The following is a 21,260-nucleotide window of genomic DNA, read 5'->3' on the forward strand; positions in this document are numbered from 1 at the left end:
ACACGTGTGAGTGCCTGATGACCAGCTGCTCTTCCAGGTCTCGGGACAAGCTCCCTGTGTCCCAGACTAGATGAATAGGTCATACCCCACCCTCTCCCCCGCCCTGTTCACGACAGCAAATGGCAGCATGACCCACCCAGTTCCACAGGCCACCCGCTTGAGGGGCATACCTGGTTCTTTCTCTGTGAGCCCCTGTGACTCCCTGCATATCTTCGTGTCCCCTGTCACTTCCTTAGTACAGGGCTCTGCTCCCTCACCTAGGTTACGGCAGCAGCCTCTCAGCTCAACGTTCTCCCAGTCTAGAGCCTTACACATCCCAGCCTGGTCTCCATACCTGCAGCTGTCTTAACCTGTCCTGCACAAGTCAGATCATGTCTCTCCTACTTACCACCTTCCAAGGGCTCTCTGTCTGCCAACACGATCGCATTCAAAGTCCGGAACAGAATATATTAGGTAGCTCCCTCATTAATCCTGTGTATCTCCATCCCTACCTCTTGCTGGTACTGCTCCCCCCGCCTCCTCCTACTCATACTCGAGGCATATAAACACCTAGTGTGAAATGATCCTAATGTACTTTGCTCTGTATTTTTGCACATGCTGTTCCCCCTGCCTGGTAAGTGTCCACGTCCCTCAGCCTTACTCATGCAAGTGTCGTCCGATGCAGGTGTCTCTCCTGAGTGCTTTCGTAGCATCTGGTGTCCTGGACAAAGCAGCAGTGCAGTGATTGTCTACTTACCGTCTACTCATCCCGGCTTCACATCCCGAAAACCCAGTAGGTCTTGGTACAGAGTAAGTTTTCCACAATACTTATTTGTTAATACCTATGAAACGTAGTAATTGAACGAGGGAAGACACCGTTGATTTTATGCGTATTTGCCACAAGATGGTGCTGTTCAGATAGGGAAAACCTTCAGGGATGAAGGAGTCAAGCACTAGGGGCCTTAATCTTAAATGTATTACATTTCAGGGGCAGTAATCTCAGTAACAAGCTTTTTCTGGGGTAAATACATGGACACCCTGAAAACTGTATATGTTCTCATATTTTATCAAATTATTGCTGACATTGTTTCACTTATTGCTGTTTTGGGATCCTCTTCCCAGGTGGTCAAACATGGGGGGAAAAATAGTTACAAACAGAGAGGGAGGGAGGCAAACCATAAGAGATTCTTAAGTACAGAGAACAAACTGAGGGGGGGGGTGGGGGAGAGGGGAACATGGGTGATGGGCATTGAGGAGGGCACTTGTTGGGATGAGCACTGGGTGTTGTATGTAAATGATGAATCATGGGGATCTACCCCTAAAACCAAGAGCACACTTTACACCCTATATGTTAGCCAGTTTGACAATAAATTATATTAAAAAAAAATAATAATAAAAAAGGAAAAAATGCAAAGGTGAACTCCTAACTCAAGGGCAACACACCTTTAAAGAAGGTTATGGTAGGGTTCTCTAGAGAAGAAGGACCGGTAGGTTGTATAGAGGGCGGAGGGTGGGGGGCAGGGTGCATTTATTTTAAGGAATTGGCTTGCATGGTTTAGGGCTCCAGGGCCTGAAGTCTGCAGCGCTGGAAACCCAGGCAAGAGCTGGTGTTGCATCTTGAGTCCAAGGCTGGAAACTCAGGCACATTTTCTGCGTCGCCACCTGGAGGCAGAACTCCTTCTTGGTGGAACCTGAGTCCACATCTTCCTGGACTGAACGATCTCGCGTTGCATCCTGATGAACCGATCGTCAGTTGAACATCTCCTAAGTCAAAAGTGCATTTAATACACCCCACGTACCGAACATCGCAGCTTAGCACAGCCACCCTCTGCATGCTGAGAATATGTACATCAGCCTACAGTTGTGAAAAATCAACTCACACGAAGCCTGTTTCTTTCTTTTTTTTTCTAATTTTTTTAATGTTTATCTTTATTTTTGACACAGAGAGAGATAGAGCATGAGCGGGGGAGAGGCAGAGAGAGAGGGAGACACAGAATCAGAAGCAGGCTCCAGGCTCTGAGCTGTCAGCACAGAGTCTGACGCGGGGCTCGAACTCACAAACTGTGAGATCGTGACATGAGCTGAAGTCAGATGCTCACCCGACTGAGCCACTCAGGCACCCCTCTTTTTTTTTTTTTTTAATTTCTTTTTTAAGTTTATGTATTTATTTTGAGAGAGAGAGCACCTGCAAGCAGGGAAGCGGCAGGGAGAGAGAGAATCCCAAGCAGGCTCTGCCCTGTCAGCGCAGAGCCCGATGCGGAGCTCGAACTTATGAACTGCGAGATCGTGACCTGAGCCAAGATCAAGATTCTTAACTGACATTGGATCCCACCCCCGCCTCGCCTACATGGGTCTTCCCTCATTTTTTTCCCTCCTTCCCTCCGGCATCACCAAACTGTACCTCCGCTAGCTCGCTCTCTGGAGCAGTCATCTTTGTAGCAAATCCTCTTAGGGCTCCAGGCCCCCTCCCCCCAGCTCTTACTCCCTTTTCTCCTTTATGGCAGAACTCTTCCACGTCACGCTCTATACTCAGCTTCGAACGTCTTTTCTTTTGTTTTCAACCCTGTCCGGTGAGGCTTCCCCTCCCTCATGTTTGACACAAGCCCACCGAAGCCGCCCTTACCGAATCAGTAGGTCCTGCATCCGTGGCTCCTCCGGCAGCCTGTCCCATCTTGCCTTTGGAGGCGCTGGAAGACAGCTGCACGCTGTCCTTCCTTGAACCGCTTCCTTCCCTTAGCTTCTGAGTTAGCGCCACACTCTCCTAGGACTCCTCTGGCCTTCCTAACTGCTCACTTTCTGTCTTTGCTGGTCCTTTCTGTTCTTGACCTTACACTGTTGGAGTGCCCTAGGGCTCGGCCCTTGGACCGTTTCCTTTTTCTATCTCTACTCCTTCCCTTAACCATCTCCTACAGTCTTTAGGTTTTGTTTTTTTTAATTTTTTTTAATGTTTGTTTATTATTGAGAGACAGAGCATGAGCGGGGGAGGGGCAGAGAGAGAGAGGGAGACACAGAATCTGAAGCAGGCTCCAGGCTCCCAGCTGTCAGCACAGCATCACCCAAGGCTCAAACACATGAACCAAGAGATCATGACCTGAGCCAAAGTCAGATGCTTAACTGACTCAGCCACCCAGGCGCCTCTCTTCCATTCTTTTCAATGTTTAATTATTTTTTAGAGAAAGAGACAGAGCACAAGTGGGGGAGGCAGAGAGAGAGGGAGACACAGAATCCGAAGCAGGCTCCAGGCTCCACGCTGTCAGCACAGAGCCCCACACGGGGCTCGAACTCACAAACCGAGAGATCCTGACCTGAGCCGAAGTCAGATACTTAACCAACAGAGCCACCCAGGTGCCCCTACAGTCTTTAGGTTTTAAAAACAGTCTGTATACGTTGGGGCGCCTGGCTGGCTCCGTCGGTTAAGCGTCCGACTTGATTTCATCCCAGGTCATGATCTCATGGTTTGTGAGTTCAAGCCCCACATCGGGCTCTGCACTGACAGCGCAGAGCCTGCTTGGGATTCTCTCTCCCCCTCTCCCTGCCCCTCCCCAGCTTGTGCTCTCTGTGTCTCTCTCAAATAAATAAATGTACAAACTTCAGATACAGTCAGTACACTGATAAAAGCCAAATACACAACTCCTGGCTGGGCCTGTCCCCCAAACTCCTAACTCTGTATTCTCTGCCCACTCAGCATCGTGACCAAACCCTACCAGTTCTGCAAAATATACCCCAGATCCAGCGCCTGCCCACCACTTCCACTGTGTACTGGTCCCAGCCACCACCGTTTTCCTCCTGGGTCCTGCAACAGCTTCCGAACAAGTGGTCTTGCTTCTCTCCGTTCTGTTCTCAGTGCAGCAGAGCCACCCTACAAACACCAAAGTCCGGCCGTGGCATCCCTCTGCTCAAAACCCTCTTCTGGCCTCCGCTCCCCATTATCTCCTCCTTCTCTACGCTGCGCTCTCAAGCCCCACCGTACCCCACCTCCCATTGCTCATCAGTCATTAGGCACCCTCTGGCCTCAGGGCCAGGATGCTCTTCCTCCACGTACCTGCATGGCTTACTTCCCTCACCGGTGTCTTTATTTATTTATTATTATTTTTAAAATATTTATTTATTTATTTTGAGAAAGAGAGCGCACACGCATGAGGTGGAGGGACAGAGAGAGAGGGAGACACAGAATCGGAAGCAGGCTCCAGGCTCCGAGCTGTCAGCACAGAGCTCGACGTGGGGCTGTTGGGCTCGAACTCACACACCATGAGACCATGACCTGAGGCGAAGCCGGACGCTTTACCGACTGAGCCACCCAGGCGCCCCTGTTTGTATTGTTTAGATTCTGCCTCAGCGTATCCTCAAATTATAAATCCTTACTCCACGGTCGTGAGAGGATGGACCCAAGTCTAGTGAGAGGGCAGCCTGACTTGTAACTCATAACTATCTAGAACAGAGCTGTATAAGTACTGTGGATTTTTGAAAACAGAGGGCAAAGCATTTCTCAAGAATGCCATGTGGGACAAGGACTAAATACTATAAGGAAGAGAAGGGTCAAATCTCCCTCTCTCCTAAGCAGGTCCGAAAGGAATGTTCTCTGTCTCTATAGATCAATTTGAATTCTCTCGATTTTGATATAAATGGAATAAAAATCTGTACTTGTGTTTGGTCTGGCTTCCTTCATACAACATAATTAGTCTGGGATTCATCCGCTTCCGTGCGTTTATCAGTAGTTCTTTCCTACATGTTGCTGACTGGTATTCTGTGATAATGGGCATGAAACAATTTTTTCTCCATTCCCCTCTTGGTGGACATTTTTCACATCCTCCTTATTTCTGTAAACTGGTAATTATATCCAAAGACTTGGCTAGAGTCGGGCTAAACGTTTTTGGCAAGACTGCTTCATGCATTATGCTGTGTACATCATATCGAATTACATCGGAAGGCACATAATGTCTGATTGGGCTCAGTAAGGCTGAGCGTTTGATTGAGGCTGGTGAATCTGTTACATCTTCGAATTTTGTGTTGACATTCATCGAATTTTCTATTTCAGATGCATTGGTTTTCATTCCATTTGCTTTTTTTTTTTTCTTTTTCAAATCTCCATAGCTATATCTTTTTTCCTATTGCTTTACTGTCAATGGTCTTTTTTCCATTCTGCATTCTCGGATTTTTTTTTCTTCACACCTTTCCACCACGTTTAACTGATTTGGTTTTGATCCTGTTTATTCCATTTGCTGCCTTTTTTCTGTTTTTTTTTGTAATGGTGTCAGACCCTTGATTTGTCTGCAGTCTCTCTTTTCAGGGAATTCTGTTCTCTCAGCTTCGATACTTTTGTTTCATTGGTTACCCTTCTCTTTAGCGTCTCCTGGGGCAGCACTATTCAGAACGCTGGTCTTGTAATAGAAGAAGCAGCAGGCACTGAAGGTAAACCGTGTGGCTCTCTGCATTGGAAGTGTCTTGCTATGAAAAAATGTTAGCTGAACTGAAAAGCATACCTACCTGATGTGGTTGATTTACATCCTGGCACGGTGTCCCCATCTTGTGGTGGACTGGCACCAGACATTTCAGAGATGGCCAGCTTGTCCATGGACTGCTCTTGGAGTAGCCCTGCCCCAGAGCGTAAGCCCTGGTTGTGTAAATGAAATGTTCCTTCAGCTTCTTTGTTATGTATGTCATAACCATAATGGCCACTAACACGCAAGGAGTGCTGTGCTCAGCCATTGTGATCTTCATAGAAACCCTAAAGGTGGGTACTGTGATTATCACCGCTCTACACATGATGAAATTAAAGCACAGAGTTATCAAGTAACTTGTACTAAAGTCACATGGCTTTTTTTATAGCAGGGTGTTGGGATTTACATTTAGGCAGATTCAAGAGCACATAGTCTTTTTTTTTTTTTTTTTTTTAGTTTATTTATTTATTTTGAGAGAGAGAGAGAGGAAATGGGGAGGGTCAGAGAGAGAGGGAGGGAGAGAGAGAGAACCCCAAGCAGGCTCTACACTGTCAGTGCAGAGCCCGATGGAGGGCTTGAACCCATGAACCATGAGATCATGACTTGAGCCAAAGTTGGACACTTAACCGACTGAGCCACCTAGGCGCCTGTCCAGAGCACCTCGTCCTCATGAAAATGGAATTTTTTTGTCTTTTAATGTTTATTTATTTTTGAGAGAGAGACAGAGCATGAGAGGCGGAAGGGCAGAGAGAGAAGGAGTCACAGAATCCGAAGCAGGCTCCAGGCTCTGAGCTGTCAGCACAGAGCCCGATGTGGGCTCGAACTCACAGACTGTGAGGTCATGGCCTGAGCCGAAGTCAGAGGCTTAACCGACTGAGCCACCCAGGCGCCCTGGAATTTTTTGTCTTTTGCCTGCTGTCTTTATATTCTTTTTCACTTTCTGTAGATCTGTATGCCTTCTTGCCAAGAACGCATATTCGTCATTTTGCCCTTTTCACTGTACTCCTGTTTAATGTGGAGGATCCTTTTGGAACCCTCTTTTGCTGGGTACGAGGTGGGTATACTCTGGACCCTCCTTCCTTCTTATCTAGGACCCCCTGATCTCCCCTTCAGAACCTCAGCTTCCCTTCCATTCTGAAGGGTTGAGTTTTTCCACGTAATTGTTGCCCTGAGGGGATGTAATGAGCCCAGTTGGGCTGTTGTCAATGGTAACTGTAGCTTTGATCTTGGATCTTTCATGGGACTAGGGGTGGGGGTAGGGATGTCATTCTATCAGGTTAAAAGCAGACACACAGAAGTTTCCATCTTAGAGTAATTTGGCCAAACCTATCCTTATTACAGATGCATTTGTCCTTTGACAGAGAAATCCCATTTGGGGAAATGATTCTGCAGATGAAATTGCACACGTTATGAAATGACTTTTATTCAGAGCTGTTCTCTGCAGCATTGTCCATAATAGGAGCCAACTGGAAACAACTCGCATATCTAAGAACAGAGAACGATTATGGTATATACACGTGGTCTAAAATTTTGTTGTAAACAAGAGTGAGAAATTATGTGCTACGTGTCTCTGCTGCTGTTTTTCAGTGTGTGTGTGTGTGTGTGTGTGTGTGTGTGTTATATACATACATATGCATAAGTGATGACACTTTTTTGTGAAAAGGAAAGAAAAAAAGGATATATATTCATAGAGAAATAATGTGGGAATGCAAACTGGTGCCGCCACTCTGGAAAACAGGATGGAGGTTCCTCAAAAAACTAAAAATAGAACGACTCTACGACCCAGCAATTGCACTAGTAGGTATTTATCCAAGGGATACAGGTATGCTGTTTCAAAGGGACACGTGCACCCCAATGTTTAGAGCAGCACTATCCACAAGAGCCAAAGTATGGAAAGAGCCCAAATGTCCATCGATGGATGAATGGATAAAGAAGATGTGATATATACATGCAATGGAGTATTACTTGGCAATCAAAAAGAAGGAGATCTTGCCATTTGCAACTACGTGACTGGAACTGGAGGGTATGATGCTAAGTGAAATTAGTCAGAGAAAGACAAAAATCATATGACTTCACTCAGATGAGGACTTTAAGAGACAAAACAGATGAACATAAGGGAAGGGAAACAAAAATAATATAAAAACAGGGAGGGGGACAAAACAGAAGAGACTCATAAATATGAAGAACAAACTGAGGGTTACTGGAAGGGTTGTGGGGGGGGGGGTGGGCTAACTGGGTAAGGGGCACAAAGGAATCTACTCCTGAAATCATTGTTGCAGTATATGCTAACTAACTTGGATGTAAATTTCAAAAAGTAAGATTAAAAACAACAACAGCAACAATAACAACAAAGAAACAATGGATGGGTACAGGAGAAACTAATAAAAGGGGTCACCAGTAGGAGGCCATGGGGGTAACAGGATGGATGGGGAAGACAAGGATGAAAGTGAGACTTTTCGCTATAAAAACGTCCTCAGAGTCGTCATGTATTTCAGCTACTACCTTTTCTTTAAAAAAGCACAAATGAAAAAATGTACACACGGGCATTTTTATTCCTGTGACCGGTGATTTCGTGTGCTTCTCCCCCACGGCTGCCTTCATTTGCCTTCCATTTCACTGAGGGGAAGAAAATGTTTTCACCCTGTATCTGTCTGTAGCCGATGGGAAGGGGACCTACAAAGGCTTCCCCGGGTTCTTTATCCCACACCTGCCTTGTGTTGTGGGAAAGCCCTCTTATAGGTGGAGTTTGTTGGCTTGGCAAGAGCACAGTCGTGTGCTCTTCCTTCTTCCTTGAGAACCACAGTCCTGGATGGAGACCATTTGCCTGTCTAGGAATCACCGGGTGGTAGGAAAGGCAGATCTCCCATCTCTCCTCCTGGGCTTTCTCCTTACACCCACCCTCCAGATTAGAAGGTCACAGTGAAGTTTTGTAGACAGTGCCCCTCGCTTTCTTCTCTCTGGGCTGCTTAGGGTGGGGCTGGGCAGGAGGGCTTGGATGTTGAAACAGTGCCATCATAGATTTCTGGAGGCTTTCCTCTTTTCTGCTGACCAGTGTTTTAAGAAAACTAAGATATAAAGTCACAATTCTTTTGTTACTTACTTTTGTTTATGCCAAGAGATTTTTTTTGACTCTGGCTTGACATACCATTTTACCCTAGTTATTTTAGAAGCATTTTATGAATATCTCTTCTGTTCCTCCAAGTGCACTTCTCTGCAGCCACTAGTGATTAAGATAACGGTGTTAAGTTGGTTTCACAAACTTATCTCAGTGAACATAAGTGAAGCTCATTTTAATTGACACCATAAGTAGATTCTTCTAAATGGTTAACAGTTTTTTGAAATTGTAGTGTAATGGGGCACCTGGGTGGCAGTTAAGCATCTGACTCTTGGTTTCGGTCAGGTCGTGATCTCACAGTTCTTGAGTTCAAGCTGCGTGTCTGGCTCTGTGCTGACAGTGCAGACCCTCCTTGGGATTCTCTCTCTCCCTCTCCCTCTGCCCCTCCCGAGAGCTTGATCTCTCTCTGAATGAAATTGCAGTGTGGTTAACATACAGTCTTGTGTCAGTTTCAGTCAGTTTCAGACTGTATTGATGATATATATACTCAATGTAGCAATTCAACAATTATGTACATCACTCAACAATTATTTTTTTTATACAGGAGAAGCTTTTTGCTGCAACTTTGCAGAGAAACACCTTTTGTTTTTCATTACACAACAACAAAGTCAGCAGTTAATTCTAACCAGCGAAGAGATTCCAAATTCATGTGGTTTTGCTATTTGGGATGGATGCGTGTAGCGTTTTGGAGTTATGCCGTAGAGTACCTCTTGGTAGCCGCCATAACATACTGCCAAGTAGAAGCTAAAGTGTAGACATAATGAAGGAGAAGCTGTAGCTAGCAAGGCCCTCAATTCCCTCACTATTCAGAGACAGTAGCAAACCCTTTCTCTCTTTAAGTACATGAAAAATTTTTCTGTTTTCCCTTATTTTTTCTTCCCATAACAGTTCTCCACCATTTTTGCTGAATGTTTTTTTTTCTAAACCTAAATTATCTTGGTGTATGTTATTTATGTCATTATAATTATAAACCTAATTGCTTTCTTGATTTGAACTCTGGTCTTTGTTCATGAACAATACATTTAAAAGCTTTGGAATAGAGGGGCACCTGGGTGGCTCACTCGGTTAAGCGGCCGACTCTTGATTTCGTCTCAGGTCACGATCTCATGGTTGCTGAGATCAAGCCCCACGTCAGGCTCTGTGCTGACAGTACAGAGCCTGCTTGGGTTGGTCTCTCTCTCTCAAAATAAATACACTTAAAAATGTATATTATTTTTTTTTAACGTTTATTTATTTTTGAGACAGAGAGAGACAGAGCATGAACAGGGGAGGGGCAGAGAGAGAGGGAGACACAGAATCTGAAACAGGCTCCAGGCTCTGAGCAGCCAGCACAGAGCCCGACGCGGGGCTCGAACTCATGGACTGTGAGATCATGACCTGAGCCGAAGTCGGACGCTTAACCGACTGAGCCACCCAGGCGCCCCTAAAAATATATATTAAAAAAAACCTCCGTAATAGAGCCTCTGGGCCCCCATTTGAAAATATGGAACCTCTATTTATCTGTTGTAAATTTTCTATCTTTTGATAAAAGAATCCTTGAAACTGCCTGTTTGGGAGTCCTGTTCACCACATTGCCAATGTTATCGGAAGATTTGTTTAAACTAGACTCACGTGAAGTACTTTTCTTTTCACAGCTGATCTAATTCTTCCACTCTGAATTTAGAATTTTTAAAACAACAGAATGAGGATGAGACTGTAATGATTCTTTGTTGATTTCACTGGAGAAAATCACTAGGGTTTGTTTCCATATCCCACGCCAAACTGAGATGTTAGTTTTTCCCTAGATGAACACTGAGTTTTCAAAGTATTCCCAGGACATCGCTTCTCGGCCTTTTGGCTAAGATCAAGTGTAGTATCAAAGTATTCCCAGGATTAGCTAGAAAAAGGTATTCCTTACTTTTCACAACCTTACTGCAATTTCCCCGCCAGCCCCAACACCAATGCCTGACCCCAGACAGAAAAGTTCCCAGCCGGTGAACCTTAGACATCACTTCATTTGACGTTTCAGATCTTCTCTTTGTGCCGAGTTAGAGCTGCTGGCTAGTGATCTTTGGGAAATTTGTGTTCTGTTTTGTATTTGTATTTGATGCAAAAATAAGCTTTATATTTAATATTTGAGTATTCTGTTGCTTTCCACTTCTCTGTTTCTAGTTTACACAGTAAGTGGATAATGAAGAAGTTGGATTTAAACTCCATATGGGTAGAGTGGTATGGTACCATCTCAGTAAAACACCAAAGCCATTGACTTTATTCTGGAGGTTTACAGTGCGAACAGAAAACCATTGAAGATTTCCAAATGTCTCCTGTTACATAAACTGACTATTGAACTTGCCCTTGGCTTAACCTGTGGTGGCCCTTGTGACGCTCATCAAAGGCAGGGGATCTCCTTGCCCCAAGAGCTGATTGGCATTTCTTTCTCAGGGTCCATGTGTTGTGATCTTTTTCAGGTTTTCTGGTAGAATGAAGAACATAGTTTCCATTTTTTGTGTTTTGATCACCTTTACAACCTTTCGTCTGCTTTGTTGTTTCTTCTCTCTTTAGATGAAAAGAGATGTTGAGGAAGAAGTGAAGCCCTCCTCTCCTGACCTGGATGTTGATAATGGGTGTCGGGAAGTCTAAAATAGACCCCTGCCCTCTCTCTCTGCCCTGGGGTAAAAGTCCCAGTGTGGATATGAGTCAGAGACCTCATGAGGCAGATTCCAAGAAATCCAACGACATCTCCCTGCGTGACATTGCCGAGCGTAGCCACGGTGCCCTGACGCCCTCTGGAGAGCGGGAGGGCACTGAGGCCACAGAAGAGGTGCCCGAAGAGGATGAAGAGGAGGTGTTCCTCAAGTTTGTGATACTGCACGCAGAAGATGACACAGACGAGGCCCTCAGAGTCCAGAATCTGCTACAAAATGACTTCGGCATCAAACCCGGAATAATCTTCGCCGAGATGCCGTGCGGCAGACAGCACCTGCAGAACCTAGACGACGCTGTAAACGGGTCTGCCTGGACCATCTTACTGTTGACCGAAAACTTTTTAAGAGACACCTGGTGTAAATTCCAGTTCTACACGTCCCTCATGAACTCCGTGAACAGGCAGCACAAGTACAACTCCGTCATACCCCTGCGGCCCCTGAATAATCCCCTGCCCCGAGAAAGGACTCCCTTTGCTCTGCGAACCATCAATGCCCTAGAGGAAGAAAGCCGTGGCTTTCCTACACAAGTGGAAAGAATTTTCCAGGAGTCTGTGTATAAGATACAACAATCTATATGGAAAGAGACCAGAACTACCCTGCAGAGGCAATCGATCGCCTGAGATGGAGCTCCCCACCCATGGCTGGCTCTTGTTTTCTAGAGCAAATGATTCGCCTTCCCTTGAGAAAGCACATCCCTGGCAAGAATTTAAATAAAAGAGAACCTGGCTCTTCCAGAAACCTAGGAGCACCAAGAAAGCCAAGTTTATGCGGGACCCTGCGCAGACTTGAGGTCCTTTGCGATGTTGTTTCGATAAACCAGAGATCGTCAGAGTTTTAAGAACATTCCCGTCGCGGTTCTCCTAGTTCATGAACATCACAGAGGATTATCCTTAATTCACATTCCTTGCAGCAACCCTTGAACCCAAACTTACAGGGTAGACACTGTAAAAATACGGTAACGCCTGCATTTTGTTCTCCAAGGACACGCAGAAGAAGACGCCTCCGGGAGATGTGAGCACCCTCACTCTTGAGGCACCTCTCAGAAATGTTGCAGCCCAGCCTTACTGGTATCACCACCCAGAAGGATAGAGAGCCCCTTGAGAACATTTAGAATGTTGAGTCGTGATAAATAGGAAATTAAAAGCAGATATGAGAACGGTGGGGCTTTTTAAAAGAATCCAATCGAATGTATTTTTTCTTCTGGAATTTGTGTATTTGGACACAGTGCCTACCACTGACTAGTAACGCCATTCGATGGCATCCTGGTTGGGGACTCCAGGGAGCCATGTCTCCATGTCCCCTGGAGTGTCTTCTGCCAGATTTTCTCCTTAATCTCTCTTAAGGCAGCCTTTAAAAATTCCTGTTGGGGAGCCTGGGTGGCTCAGTTGGTTGAACGTCCGACTTCGGCTCAGGTCATGATCTCATGGTTTGTGGGTTGAGCCCCGTGTGCTGACAGCACAGAGCCTACTTCGGATACGCTGTCTGTCTGTCTCTCTCCCTCTGCCCTTCCCCTGCTCATGCTGTCTCTCTCTCAAAAATAAATAAACATTAAAAATAATTAAAAAAGAAATTCCTATCACAGTGCTCTACCCAGGAAGTATTTCTCAGTTGGGTGTTCAGAGTAGCCATCTGAACAAGAGCCATCGGGTACAGACTGGGGACAGGGTGGAGTGCGAATCACGTCATGTCATAACGGGGAAGGCACCCCACCTGATTCTAGTCCAGTCTCTGCCACTGAGGCCGAATGTGACCTTACCCTCCTTTATCTGTGAAATGAAAGCGTTGAATTGATGGTTCTCTAAAGGCCTTTGTCCTCTCCTAGAATGTGAACAACTAGGAACCAGAAAAGTGAACAAGCAAAAAAAACCCAAAAAAACAAAAAACCAACAACACAATTTTGTAATGCGATGTGTAATAATTTGCAGGAGACTTTAGATACACTTACAGTGAAAGGCTATTCTGATGTGTTGACAGCATAATTGATATCTAATGCTATCTGTTAACACTTTTATGGTCGCCAAAGAATGACAATCCACGCTTGCTCAGATTCTTTTAAAATACATTTTTTATGGGGACCGTTGAGCAAAGACATTCTGCTTGATTTTTCTTTCTCCTGATCCTCACTTCCCTGTATCTCTTATGAGTACAAGGGGTCTGCCCACATCTTTCTGTTTCCATCTCTTCGTAGCCATGACTGAATGTTCCATGAGGAGCTTTTCCCATAATCCTGCAAGGAAGTCAAACCTGCTTTGCTAGTACTTATTGAAGAAGAGATTGTCTTCATTGCACGGTGATGTTTTCTTTACTTGAGGCCCCTTTCTTTCATAGTAGCTTGCTTACTCACTTTTTCAGTTTAATAATAAATAAATATATATATATATATATATACATGTATATATAAAATCCATATATATATGGATTTTTAACCATGCAGCCTCGTGTATCACCGATTTCATCCACTAAAAAAACATTAACCACCCACCCTTCATGCTTATTACCAAAGTTGGAGCTCCTGATGCTGGATGGCGTTTTTTAAATAAATGCTTTTATTTTTTACCCATGACTACACTTGATTATTTCCAACTCCAGGGAGGATTGTGGAAAAGTGTTTTGAAAAGAGCCATCAATCTGTGCTCCTCCTCAGAGCACCAGCTACCATGTCTCATTCAGTTTGGAGTTACATATATTTTTTATGATGAAGGAGAATGTTAAGTACTGAATAACTGTTGAAATTAACAGCTGTAAAAAGAATTACTGGGCACCTGGCTGGCTCAGTCAGTTAGGCACCCAACTCTTGATTTTGACTCAGGTCATGATCTCGCAGTTGTGAGATCAAGCCCCGTGCACACAGCTTGCTTGGGAGTCTCTCCCTCTATCTCTGCCCCTCCCCACCGGCATGGGAGTGCACACTCTCAAAATAAACTTAAAAAAAAAAGTCATCGAAATAGCTAAAGGGAGAATGAAAAGAATGAAAGGTGTGCCCTTAGTTGTCCATTCGTGCGTGTGTGTATGTAAATATAGGTTAGATTTACGCACACACACGCGCATGCAAAAATTCCATAACATTTTGCCACATGCTGGACAGCTTCCGTTTGAGGACTCTCTGGGTCTCATTGCCCACCCTGGAGCTTCACAGAAGAACCTGAGTTGTACCTTATAGGCCAATTAGAATTGTTTCAGCTGTAAGACACAGAAAACCCAATGCCCGTGACCTACACTGTAAGGTAAACTTCTTGAACTTAAGAAAGTCCCTTAAGGTACGGTGTCTCCAAGGTGTCTTTAAAAACCCAAGTTCTTGAGTACAATGGAATATTACTCCACCTTAAAAAATTCTGAGGTGCCTGGGTGGCTCAGTTGGTTAAGTTTCCGGCTCTTGATTTAGGCTCGGGTCATGATCCCAGGGGTCATGGGATCTAGCCCTGCATCAGGCTCTGTGCTGAGTGTGAAGCCTGCTTAGGATTCTCTCCTTCCACACCCCCCCCCCCCCGCCCCTCCCCTGCTTGTGCTCTCTCTCAAAATAAGTAAATAAACATTTTTTTTTAACTTAAAAAAAAAAGCCATCCGACTTCTAGTTGGTTTTATTATATTTTAAAGTTTCTCCTTACCTGCACCCGGGTGGACGCCGTCCCTGTGTCCCCTCCTTCAAGCTGTGGAGTCAGACCACTTGGATGTGAACCCCACCCCTGCCCTGTATATATTATGATTTTAAGCAAGACCCCTAACCTTCCTGGATCTCCGTGTTCTCATCCAAAAATTAAGATAGTAATATCTCCCTGGTAGGATCATTGTGAGGATTAAATGAAATAAAGCCCTTGAAGCCCACAGGAAATACCTCCCACATAACTGCACTACGACAGCTTTGTTGTTGCTACACGTGTTTAGTCTGTAACGTGAAAGGGGAGAGAGGGCAAATGCCATTAGCCACAACCCGACTTTTGGGACCCTTGCAACTTGTAGGGAACAGGTTTTAAAGAGAAAGACAGAAAGTGAGTCTTGTCTCCCTGTACAGCACGGTTCCCATCCAGGCACTGGAAACTGAGGACAGCCGCTGATGGGAAAGGTGTGTGAGCTGTTCATGGCTGCGGTGGCTGTGGACCAGCTGGTACGGGTTCTGGCAACTTGGGGGGAATAGAGCCATCAATGAGGAGAGCAGGAAAGCTGAGTCTGGGAGTGCCAGTCCTGAAGCCAGTTCAGGGGAATGGATGGCCCAGGGGATGCCAGCCTCTAGCAGAAGAGGTGGATCAATTCCTACACTCCTCTGCCTTGCTACTTCCTGTCCTGACACTATTTCTACCCTGAATTTAAGGCTGCTGGCTGGGCTTACTCCTTCCAGTGCCAATCAGAGCCGTTTCCCACTTCAGTCCTTCATTTTCACAGATCCTAAAGCACTGGGTGAGCCTTGGAAGGCACCCCAGCCTCTCATCAAGCACCCCCCTCCCCCACTTCATGTATAGGGAAGGGATCCGTACAACTAGCTAACAGTTTCGGAAACCTTCCTTGCGTCTTCTCATGAGCTGAAGCCCGTTCCTAACCCCGGAGGCTGGTTGCTGAGGGTGGGCATGTTTCCAGAGCCTGAACAAGCCCAGTCACTTTATCTTCAAGTAGTAAATGCTAAATTCACATGCAGAGGACATTTTGCCAAGCTATCTTCCCCAGTGGAGGACCCCACAAGAAAGGAGTCAAAGTGCTTTTCACAGACTCGTGGAGAAATGGGAGTTGGGATCCGAGATGTCGAGGATGTAGGGTGGGTCCGTATAAACATCCAGTTCAGTGGCATCGTCGTGGTGCAGGTGAAGAAACCACCGGTCACAGTTCACTGTTGAGTCCGGCTGTTTCTGACTTTAGGCAAAGTCTGTTGACCCACAACTGGGGTGGGGCTGGCCCATGTCGTGTGAGCAGGGTGTGCACTGAGGCAAGGTGGGGTTTAGTGGTGTTGTCCCTGGGCGGCCAGTGCTGCGTCTGTGTCCTTCCTCCTCAGCACAGTCTTGCGTAGCCTGGTCTTACATCACCTGCTGCCGGGCTGTCCCAGGATGTGACCGTCCCTCTGAATTTGCAGGAAGGTCGGAAGGTCATGGAGGAAATTTCAGAAAGCTGCAGAGCACTTGACGAAATGAAACCATAGCATCTGAAAATCGACATCCTTAAGCCAACGACTAACAGGAATGAACTAACACAAGAGAATCATAGACATTGCCCTTGAACCTGACGTCCCTGAATCTTGAACCTTGAATCTTCTTGCGAGATTCCAAGCAGAAAAGAGCTTTTGATTTTGAGCTTTCGGCGCCTGGATGAGAACAATTTTCTTGTATAAATTTGTACTCCAAGTCATTGTTAATACATGAAGTTTGAGTTGGAGTAAATAGTTCTTGAAAGTGCCATTAATTAAAAACTCAGAGCACAGAAAAGTATTTGATCAAAAGGTCAAGTGAAGCTGTAAGGGGGAAATAAAAGATGGTTGCTCTCTTCTCTGCCAGTGCACCGGCTGTCACAACTACTTACTCCAAATTCCATACTCGATTCACACCTCCTTCCCTTTCTGGCAGGAGCAAGAATTGTTCTGGCAGGAAGGTGGGAAATAACTCCTTCATTTGATACAGCACTCCTCCCCTTGTCTTCAAATAGAGTTAGTTCTGAGTCACTTTACTCGAGGTGAATAAATAGGAATGCTTTTTTTAGCAAATAACAGGAACCTGCATTTAAAGAGTTTTTTTTTTTCTCCCCATAATCTAATTAGGAATGTTTCTTCCAGCTACCTCCTCAAACAGGTTTAAAACAAGGAAATCCGTACCGACTAGTCCCTCCCAAGGGATTCTTGTGGCTACATTGGCCAGGACATATAACCAGCTTTACAGATTTCTTAACTATATTTATAAATAAAAACACTGTCCCATGAGTCTAAAATTATATTGTGGTGACGGTTGCACAGTTGTGCAAATATACTAAAGCTGTTGGGTTGTACGCTTTAAATGGGTAGGTTCTACGGTGTGTAAGGTCTAGCTCAATGAAGAAATGAAAAGCAAATAAAAACAATGTCCCATGAGTCTAAAATTATATTGTGGTGACGGTTGCACAGTTGTGCAAATATATTAAAGCTGTTGGGTTGTACTAGGTTCTACGGTGTGTAAGGTCTAGCTCAATGAAGAAACGAAAAGCAAACCAAGAAACCCCACAAGCTGCAGCAATCAAATGCTATAACGATCTGGAACACAACTTGGTAATAGCTAGTGAAAATGGAGCTATCTCATGAACCTGGCAATTTTTCCCCTGGGGCTGTGAGTTGTACCCCAGGGAAACTGACCCACAGGTATGCAAAGAAGCACCTGTAAGGAGGATGTCTATCGCAGTATTCTCTGCAATGGTTAAAGGGTGGAAACAATGTAAATATCCAACAGCGGGAGAATCCAGAAATCTGTTATGGTAGGTTCCTACAATTGAATATTACAGAGCATTTGAAACAACTAACAAAGCCACGTATATCAGCATGTATAAATCCCCAAAACAGTGCTGGGGAGGGTGCAGCAATCTATAGGATAATACGGGCAAGGGGCGTCTGTGTGGGTCAGGCCGTTAAGCATCTGACTCTTGACTTGGCTCAGGTCATGATCTCATGGTTGTGAGACAGAACCCCACATCAGGCTCTGCGCTGAGCATGGAGATGCCTTAAGATTCTCTCTCTCTCCCTCTGCTCCTCTCCCCTACTCGCGCGCGCTCTCTCTAAAGTAAATAAATAAACATTAAAAAAGAGAATAATATAGACAAACTGATACCATTTATGTAAAATTTTAAAACACACAAGATGGCACTCTTTGTTAATAGATACATCGGTGATGGTATGTTATTTCCATGCTTTTCTGTATTTTTAAAACATTTTTATTTATTTATTTTGAGAGAGTGTGTGTGTGAGTGCAGGAGAGGGACAGAGAGAGAGGGAGACAGAGAATCCCAAGCAGGCTCCACACTGCCGGTGCAGAGCCCGATGTGGGGCTCAAAATCAGGAACCATGAGATCATGACCTAAGCAGAAACCAAGAGTCTGATGCTTAACCCACTGAGCCACCCAAGCACCCCAAGGCATTTCTGTACGTTTGAGATAATAATCATTTCTTTGAGATAGCACACACCGTAATTGTGTTAAGCGCTGTGGAATTTCCCTAACACATACAATGATTTGAGGAATGAAAAAAGAAGAGGAAGACTCAACAGATAAACTAGAAAAAAAATACGCTGGTAATAATAGGTTTCATTTTTTATCACCTGTGTCAGGCACTTAACGTACATTATGTGCACTATGCCCTAGATTCTATTTGGTTAGCCCGATCATGTCCTATATGAGTCCCAGGAAACTGAAGCTGGAGACGTAAGTCATAAGCCCCAGAAGCATAGGCTGGAAGATGGTGGCATTAGGATGTCACATGGCCTGGCTCCAAAGCCTTGTGGTTCTTAGGCTCCATAATGCTGTTCTCACAATGGATCTGCCTGCTTTCTCATAGCAGAGAATCTTAGAAGAGGTCAGTAGTGCAAAGAAAAAACCATAGTAATTTCTAGGTTGAAACCCTGTGCCTATGCCCCAGTGAGGTTGCCCTATTTTTAGCCTTTTTGCCTACTGTGAATAACTCATGACTGGGAGTCGGGAAATACGTGTCCTGACTCCACGAATCTGTTGTCTCGTGAACATTTTCAGTCTTCTGTCTTCATCAGACTGAAGTTTTGCCCTACGTTTTGCTCAGGGCTCCTGTTTTATTTTGCTTTGTTGTATTTGCTTCCTCGGCACATGCTAGATGTTATCGATGGTAAATGAAACAGATTTAGAGAGAGGAAGATAAATGAAAAGAACAGGATAAGTGGAAATCGTGTTCATTTCAGGAAAATTAGTGTTGCAATGCTCCTGGAGCCGTACAACTGCGTGGGTGGTTTCTGTGTATCTTTAGAAGAAAAAGGTGGTTTCACAGTGTTACCAAACATTGACTAAGGGAACGAATACAGACAGTTCACGTGCACTGTCATCTGTGAGTTTCAGGAGGGGCTAGTTCTAACATAAACACTTGTCTCATGCGTAGATCTTACTATAGATCCAATTACTCTGATGCAGAATGCCATACGTTTTGGTGACAGTACAGATGCTGCCGCATTACCTAGGTTCACGTGTAGCTCCACCATTTACTCCTTTGGTGACTGTGGGCAAATGAGTTAAACCTTCCGCGCTTCAGACGCCTCATCTGTACGATGGGTATCATTGTCACGAATACCTCTTAGAGTTGCTGTGAAAAGGAAATGAGTTAACACAGGCAACGTGCTTAAGACAGGGTGGGTAAGGCGGTTTAGGAAGTCCCTTTCATCTTGACCTAGCCCATTATTCATGGCTGACTGCTAAGTGATTAGCTAAGCAGTTAGATCCAGATCTTGGTAGTTGCCCTATTTTTTTCCCTTCCAGACCATATGGGTTCACTTTGCTCTGCAAAGTTTGCCAAAAGCCAAGGAACAATCCATCTGCCGCTTAAACAAGAACAGATTTATTGCTTTTAACTTAAAAAAAAAAAAAAAAAAAAAAAAAGATGTCTGTCAAGATGTGCTCCCCCTTATGGTGGGGGCCTCATCTATGCTACCATGTCTGGGTGGCTGGTGCAGTTGGACATCCAGTCATTGGAGCAGAGCCAAGGGACTCCAATACTTTCTTTGTTTCCCTGGATTTTGTATTTGCTAAAGTCCTGGAAGGCTCCCGGCCATTCATGCATGGGTCAGGCTAAGTGTGTGCTATAGTGGCTTCTCCAGTGCCAGCAAGCAAAGGAGAGGAATGCCAGGGCAGCCCCATGCCTCATTTCAGCTGCCAGGGACCTCCAGGCATTGGTCAGTGCTGGGCTGTGTGCTTGGCACAGGGAGGAGAGAACTCACACTACCCGACAGTTGGGAACTGAGGGGAACTTTTGGGGCACCTGGCTGGCTTAGTTGGTTGAGAATCCCCTTCTGCCTCTGTTATGGTCTCACAGTTCTCGAGTTCAAGCCCCGCATCAGGCCTGGAGCCCATTTCGGATCCTCTATCTCCCTCTCTCTGTGTACCTCCCTCACTTGTGCTCTCTCTCTCTCAAAAATAAATAAACATTTTTTTAAAAAGGCACATGTACATATCTACATATATTGTGCAGGTATCTATCCATACCTATCAATCAATCTATCTCAGAGGTCATCTCCTATCAATACATGAAGAGCTTCCTCATTCTTTTCTTTTTTTATTGACTGTCTAATATTTCATTGTTTCAATGTATCGGCATTTATTTTAGACAGGCCTTATTTTGGGGATTTAAAAAAGCGTTTTTTTTAATGTTTATTTATTTTTGAGAGAGAGAGAGAGAGAGAGCATGAACAGGGGAGGAGCAGAGAGATAAGGAGACAAAGAATCAGAAGCAAGCTCCAGGCTCTGAGCTGTCAGCCCAGAGCCCGAAATGGGGCTCGAATTCACAAACTGTGAGATCATGACCTGAGTTGAAGTCGGACACTTAACCGACTGAGCCACCCAGGCGCCCCAGCTTCTATTTTTGTAAGTTTATTTATTTTGAGAGAGGGAGAGAGAGTGTGAGTGGGGGAAGGGCAGAGAGAGAGAGAGAGAGAGAGAGAGAGAGAGAGGATCCCAGGCACTGTCAGTGCAGAGCCCAACTCTGGGGTCGAACCCACGAACTGTGGGCTTTTATATTATTTCCAGTCTTTTGCTATTATGATGCCCCTGTAACAACCTTATATGTATAAATTTTGCACATGTATGAATGACTATATCAGTAAGATAAAGGCCTAATAGTAGACTTGCTGAGTTAATGGGCTTGTGTGTGTGATATTTGTATAGATGATGCCAAAGTGCTCTTCACAAAGACTGCATCAATTTATACTCCAACCAACATTATGTGAGAAGGTCTGTTTTTCCAGCTCCTTCTGAGAATGTCCACAAACTTGGATCTTTGCAATCCAATAGGTAAAAAACAAAACAAAACAAAAACAAAAACAAAACAAAAGACTCTTGTCAAACGGTTAATTGGTTTTTTTTATTTAAAAGTTTTCA

General features: G+C 44.9%; 1 protein-coding gene and 1 pseudogene across 1 annotated transcript in view; both read left to right on the top strand.

Annotated features, from left to right (window-relative positions):
- LOC109278992 (uncharacterized) overlaps window positions 1-13,772 on the top strand; it is a 45,654-nt gene extending 31,882 nt beyond the window's left edge. Inside the window, exons 6-9 of the mRNA XM_053907681.1 lie at window positions 5,324-5,388; window positions 6,364-6,464; window positions 10,684-10,691; window positions 11,104-13,772. Of these exons, the coding sequence (XP_053763656.1) occupies window positions 5,324-5,388; window positions 6,364-6,464; window positions 10,684-10,691; window positions 11,104-11,836 (907 nt within the window). The 3' untranslated portion in view covers window positions 11,837-13,772. The remainder of the gene's footprint in view (window positions 1-5,323; window positions 5,389-6,363; window positions 6,465-10,683; window positions 10,692-11,103) is intronic.
- Window positions 10,350-10,443, top strand: LOC128778499 (U2 spliceosomal RNA; annotated as a pseudogene).
- Window positions 13,773-21,260: the final 7,488 nt, after the last annotated feature.

Source organism: Panthera pardus, unplaced genomic scaffold (assembly GCF_024362965.1).
Source record: "Panthera pardus isolate Hobbes unplaced genomic scaffold, ASM2436296v1 HiC_scaffold_2, whole genome shotgun sequence".
Classification (NCBI taxonomy): Eukaryota; Metazoa; Chordata; class Mammalia; order Carnivora; family Felidae; genus Panthera; species Panthera pardus.